Source organism: Chaetura pelagica, unplaced genomic scaffold, assembly GCF_000747805.2.
Source record: "Chaetura pelagica isolate M959 unplaced genomic scaffold, ChaPel_1.0 scaffold2, whole genome shotgun sequence".
Taxonomy (NCBI): domain Eukaryota; kingdom Metazoa; phylum Chordata; class Aves; order Apodiformes; family Apodidae; genus Chaetura; species Chaetura pelagica.
Window position 1 is genome coordinate 1,497,476 of NW_009952796.1, and position 6,722 is coordinate 1,504,197.

The 6,722-nt window shown below is 39.8% G+C and overlaps 1 protein-coding gene across 1 annotated transcript in view; it reads left to right on the top strand.

Annotated features, from left to right (window-relative positions):
- KCNK2 (potassium channel, subfamily K, member 2) overlaps window positions 1–6,396 on the top strand; it is a 74,665-nt gene extending 68,269 nt beyond the window's left edge. The window contains exon 6 of the mRNA XM_009994734.1: window positions 6,079–6,396. Coding sequence (XP_009993036.1) covers window positions 6,079–6,396 — 318 coding nt within the window. The remainder of the gene's footprint in view (window positions 1–6,078) is intronic.
- The last annotated feature ends 326 nt before the right edge of the window (window positions 6,397–6,722 follow it).

The following is a 6,722-nucleotide window of genomic DNA, read 5'->3' on the forward strand; positions in this document are numbered from 1 at the left end:
GCTTGAAAAACAGAGGGACATGTATATCTGTCAGGGGAAACAAAAAGAGATAATTTGTTCATTCACTTTGAAATTAAAGCCTGATAGCTTAAAGACTTGGTGTAGAAGAGCTCTTTGCTGCAGAGCTGAGGTCGTGACAGAATGAACAGAAGAGAGTGGTTAGACACCTGGGAAAGTTCACCGTAGCTGTCTCGTGCCTGTGGTATTTTTACATTGCATTTTGGTACTGTTTGCATTTAAAGACAAGTAGAGTACAGTCTTCTTTAAATAGCTGTCCACAGATGACAGCGCTTACCGAAACACTAAAAGCTAGATAATTAGGATGAGAATTTATTTAGTTGGACTATAAATGAGATTCCCTTCATGTACAGGAAATGCACATAAAAATGGCTGTGAAACTTCTAGTTTGTTTTTCTGCACTCCAGTCTTTAGTCTATAGACAACTGATGTAGCAAACAAATCTGGTGCCAGCAGTAGCTCCAGTGGTAAGGGGCATCCTGCATGTGCTTGCCTAGAACTGCAGGAGATGGCAGATGCACAAACCCTCCTACCCACACAGGGACTCAAACCACCCAGCAGTTGCATTGTTAAGCCCATCAACCCTTGTTGTACCTACATTTTTTTTTTTTAAGATTTATTTTTAAGTGGGACTTAGAGAGAATTTCTGGGAATGCTGGATGAGCTTCTTGAAAGCTAAGTGGTACTCTACTCTGCTACCTGGATAATGTGAAATGTATGTGGCCCTTTTAGTTTTCTCTCTGAGTAGCATATTGTGGAGAGGTTAATTGGATGTGTTATTTTTAAGTAAAACAAAAAGTACATTGTGGAGGAAAAAGGAAGCTGTGAAACCTTGGTTAATGCATTAGGGGCAAATGTTAGAAATTATATACTGAGGAACATCTAGACTGTTAATATCTGTAAGGAAAGCCACTTTTTTTATTTTCCCTAAAATGCAGTCAGATATCTCCAGCTCATCTAATTGCTCTTTAATTCCTTTTTTTGGCTTGCACTAACATGGCTATTGTAAAATGCATGAGCCCTGTATGCCAAAGAAAACAACATGAAGTACAACTATGAAAGAAAAGGCTATACACATTATTTAGAAATGTGTTTTCTTTTTCTTGCATGGCATGTATAATGTTAATCTTTTTCTTTTTTGGTACTTAGTGGTTTAGCTCCTTAGTATATAATAACTTTTGTGTCATATATCCAAGTTCCATCTGGGTAGGATATCTTTCATCCCACTCTGTCAGATGTAGTATATTAACTGCTTATACTGCAGTGATGGGTTTTTTCAAGAGAGGAACAAAACTAGAGTTAAATTAAATGTGTGTCTTCATTTTGGTTTATATAAGGATGTTCTTAATAAGGCTTTTTTTTTTTTTTTTCCTGTTAGACTGCAGATGTGGCTTAATTCAAACTACAGATTCTTGATGTAAAGATTATAGCTGCATGGCTTGTGTTTTCCAGACCACATTTAATAGGATGAGTGGTCTTCCTGCATGGTGGACAGTTTTGGCTGTATAATTATGTGGATATCTGTTGTGAGCAGAGTGTCCATAAAGATGTCCAAACTTCTGACAAGTACAATGAATTAGAGGAAAAGTATTGAAGAATAAAGCAGATGCTTCAGTATCTTCAAATGTGGAAATGTGGTGTTTTGTTTTTTTTTTTTAGCTGTAGCATCCCCTTGGTCCTACTAATGTTCTGGGTTATGCTGTTGGACTCTGCCAAGCACAAAGCTCATCTAGGCAGTGACAAAGCTAAAATGTGGTGGTGATGAAAACAGAGAATTTTGGTCTCACCAGTGATATTGGCTGAGAGCCAGGTTTTGGCAATTATTAATTTTGATGGCCTTTGGCAGGAACAGATGAAGGAATGGTTGCTTAAGGTCCATGTTTTTTTTCCTAGTTCTGTCAAATTCAGAATGTCTGTCTTTAAATGATATTGGTAATGTTTGGTAACTGTTTGGTCATTCAGGAACCTCACACAGTATTTTTTTGATGTATGGTTAAAAACAGACAAACTCCCAAAAAATCAAAAGTGGCTTTATAAGGAATGAGTGGACACACTTCAAAATCCTGACAAGGTGAATGTGACTTTTTCACTGCAGGTAGACACAGACACTTTAACATAGACATTTAGAGATGCTACTAGAACTGACCTGTGGTATTTGAGACATATACATGGGGCTGTCAGATACAATGCAGAATGTATGGGATATCCAGGCCCATCTGCATCTGGAGGCCAGGCAGCCTGTGCTGGGCAAGGAATTGGCTGCTTATTTGATAGCAAATGATCTAGTTTTTCATGGTGAAGTGTGCTTTGCAGAGTATTTAGTTGTGTTGTTATTACCATGTTTCTTGAGAATTTGTCCCTCAAAGCTGTATTACCAGGAGTCATAAGGAAGTTGGGTGTTGTTCCATAAATACCTAGTAAAGTTAATAGCTGTTGATGTTCAAAGTACAAAGTTGAGTTTAGAGGTGAGCCTGGAGTCATAAGTGTCTAACACTTTGCAGTCTAATTTGAATTTTGATGTGGAGGAAGTGAATCCTGGAGCTGGGCTAGAGTCTGTGTCCCCATTACTGCTGGCATCTGTATTCCACAAAGATTAGAAGTGAGCAGCATCACCAGGCTGGTGCTGCTTATTGGATAGCTGACTCAGGTGCCATCACTGTGACATGTTCTTCCTGTTACTTTTCAAATATTTTGTGTCATTCAGCCTTGTGTAAAGTTCTTAGTTTTTGATAATTTCTGTGACTGAGAGGCCTCGTCCTCGTGTCATGTTGCCCCCAGCTATGACAGCTGTAGAGTCGACAGAGCTGTGTGCTGCAGTGAAGCAGGGGAATTGGAGAAAAGTAAGCAATTGCCATGGTAGGTAGGTATGTTAAGATTTAATTTGAGCAGTATAGCTCATTTGGCATTTCAATCACTTCGCATACGACATTTTGTGGCTGTCAGCCCCCATAGGAAGAGGAACAGTAATTCAGCTTGATAAAATGTCATACCCTCAGGACAGAAAGGACCTGAACATATACAAAAATGTCCTTATGGATAAAGAAAGGATCAAATTATAAGAACAAGTTGCTTATGTTCACTGGCAGTTAAAAATTGCACATTTCTTTTCCTATAACCTTTTGTGCTTGAGTCCAGGAGTACTATGGAATTAAGAGTTCTATTCTGAAGAGATAGTATTTTTGAGTGCATTTCAGTTCATACAAAAGCAGTAATTCAGAGCATGCATAGTTCACACAGCACTGAACTTCTAGTTTCTCATGCTGTGCCAATTACCTCTGTTTTACTACTAATGCATTTCAATTCAGCTTGGCAATAGCACTGCATTTTTCATTTTTTTTTAAAAATGATTTTATTATAAAACTGAAACTGTGCCAAGCATCATCATAGCTCTGGTCTATGGAAAGATAGGATTGAGTCCACTGTGTTCATGTTCCACATCACCTTAATTGGAACATCAGGCCATCTCCAAAGGCATATTTAATGATGCTCTTCAAGCTGGCTGTATAAACTTGATTCCCATAAGAAACCTAATTAGAATTTTGTAATCAGCTATCATAATAAGTATGATTTTTTAATTCTCCTAAATAACTTGTAAGCACAAGAGTTAAAATATAGCACCTTGCCCTGTGCAAGACGGGTCCATTGCCAGGGGATTCTGAGCCTGTGCTAAGTGTTGCATAGACTTGTTTTTGTCAGAAGCACAGCCAGCTGTTTGAGTTTTGGTGTTTTGTTTTGTTTTGCTGGGAAAATATAACAAGTGGGAACTGAAGCTTACTAGTAGAGGGAAAGTTAAAAAGCGTGTTAGGAGACAGTTCAAGATGTTTGTTACTTCCAGTAGGTTGCCAAGACACAATTTTAAAGCTAACAGTCTGGTAACATCCCTTCAGTGTGAACATATGCAATGTGAGAGATTTCATCTCTCTGCAATCTCCGATGGCATTTGTGTGAAAAGAACTGGTCTGTTAATGCTTACACAGCTGGTGAGGGGTACAAAAGTCCAGGGTAAAACAGGAACCAATGTACTGGCTCTTTACTCCCCTGGACAGAAACATGCACCAGAACCTGAGCAGCCTGTCTTTAATAAAGCTTCAGAGAAGGATAAAGCTGCCCCAGGGTGTGCACTGATACTGCTTATCATATTTTTATTACTTGTTTACTACAAATAAAAATATTGTAGCAGCTGAAATATTTCAGAATTACAGATTTCATTATTTTCAGTTTTGAAGTGCAGTGTGTCTGATCCTAATTGCATAATTTAAATACTAATAATCGTTCAGCTGGGCGAGTCCTCTGTGTATTGCAGATAATAATCCTTATTTTAGAAAATATGCATAATGGGTCCACATTAGTAATCTGTGTAATTCACTGAAGCTGAGACAAATGTAATAAATAAAATGACCCCTGGGTAAAAGAGATATTTTTGGTTTGTTTCTCAAGGGGGAAGTTTTCCTAAAACCCTGTCACTCCTGAGTTAGCGGGTTGGATTTTTATATTCCTGTTTTCCACTGCACTGCAAAGCATGAATCAGCTTGTGGCCACTTTTCTCTGATGGTTTATTCCCTCTATTTCTCTGTGTTGTTTGGTTTGGGGGTTGTTGTTTTTTTATTATTACTTCTATGCTTTGGTGAGCACCAAATCATTGCTTGCCGATGTACTGGACCAAGCAGTACCAATTAGACTAATTTATTTAAGTGGGTTAATTATTCTGAAATACTTTGCTTTGTAGTTATATTTATCAGCAGTCTGTCTTCCCTGTGCTATACCTTCCAACAGTTAAACTGCCTACAAAGCAGAGATTTAAAGACAAACAATCTATTTCCTTTGTAATTGTAACAAGATAATTTCCTCAAAAGGTGCCTCCTTTAATTACCTATATAACTTATTTGTTATTATAACTGGTTTAGTTGAAATACAAGAGCAAAAATATAAATAGCATATAAATTACAAGGCCATATTACACCTCAGACTCTTATCTGAGTGAGCTGCTAGATCTTAACTCCTCTGAGGAAAAAGAAAGATAATTTGGGGTTCTGTGCCAGCAGCTGCCTTCCTCAGGCCTACCCTCAGAGCTTGGGCTCATGGGATGCTCCAGCTTCCCAAATACTAAAGCACAGAAATGGTGGAAAGTAATCTTAAGGGGTAAAAATGATAGTAGTTTTGGTGAAAGTGGATCAGCCTTTGCCATGAAGGTTGACAATATAGACTCAGAGCACAGGATTGGAGTAGACAACAGGAGGTATGATCATACATTTGTGAAATGGTGGTGGTGGTACAAACTAGCACCTTGCAGCCAAACTGTCTGGGCATAGCATGGAAACTCCTCATCCAGCTCTATGGCATCTGTACAGTAGCCCCTTGTGGCAAACAGCAGGCTGCATTGCCTTTGGGGGTGATGTCTAACAGCTCCCAGAGGCTGTCCCACTCTGCAGTCACCTTTGTGCTGCTTTTTAGTATGTCATTTCAGTGGAGTCAGGGAGGTAAGCAGACATGTCGCTGACATGACTGAAACTGCTGCTGCATTAGTGCTACGTTTGAGCAAGCAGGAAAAAAGAGAGCACACAAGCAGCTGACGTCTTCCTTTAAAAAAGCTTTTCTGTCTAAATTTAGAAAACTCCTTGCCAAGTCTCTCAGGGATCTTTCCAGAGACAGTAAAAGTGCTCATAAATAACCCTGCACCCAAGTAACAATACACAACACAGTCTGGATTGCTGGGATTTCAGCATCCCCTGACCAGCTGGGTACTGTGCAGCTGTCAGGGCTCTGCAGCTTCCCTGTATTGTTGACTATAATTAAAGCAAATTTAGAATAAATATATGTTTTATTGTGTGTTTAGAATAATTGTCAACTCTTACTTGTGCAACATTTCTTGTTTAGTTGCTATCAATAAAAAGAGAGTCTGCAGCATGAGTAATCTGTGCTGGCAGCAGTGGCAGCTCTTTGCCGGCCTAAAGCCTCATGGCTTTCTCACTGGGCTCTTGAGCCTGAACAGTTGTCTAAGGTCCTTGACTCCATAATGTTTCCTTTCTCACGCCCCCACAACCCCCCCCATTTTTGCTGCAGGTAGGGGAATTCAGAGCCCATGCTGCCGAGTGGACAGCCAACGTCACTGCGGAGTTCAAAGAAACTCGAAGGCGCCTGAGCGTGGAGATCTACGACAAGTTCCAGCGGGCCACCTCTATCAAAAGGAAGCTCTCTGCAGAACTCGCTGTCAACCACAATCAAGACCTGACTCCCTGCAAGAGAACCCTATCAGTCAACCATCTCACCAGTGAGAAGGACCTCTTGCCAGCCCTAACAAAGGCGGACAGCATTTACATGAATGGTTTGACACCACACTGTGCAGCAGAAGAGATAGCTGTTATTGAAAACATTAAGTAGCTGTGACTTCGGATCTCAGCCCTTGAGAAGCTCTTGGCTCAGACTAGCCATTTAACGTTTTTTTTCCTCCACCCTTTTGATGATTAGTGCTAACAGCATTTTATATGTGTGCATGAGTTCCACAGAAACTGCAGTCCAGCGTTACCATCGCATCTCTTCAAAGACACAAAGATGAATGGCACTTCTGTTATCGAAAGATGCTGGAACAAGCAATGTCTTCTGCCTTTATCTGCCCAGACTGTTTTTCACTTCTCCTAATGTGCCATATGGCCTCAAGAATGAATCACACTTGTTTATTATAACAATGTAGCTTTGAGGGATCAGTT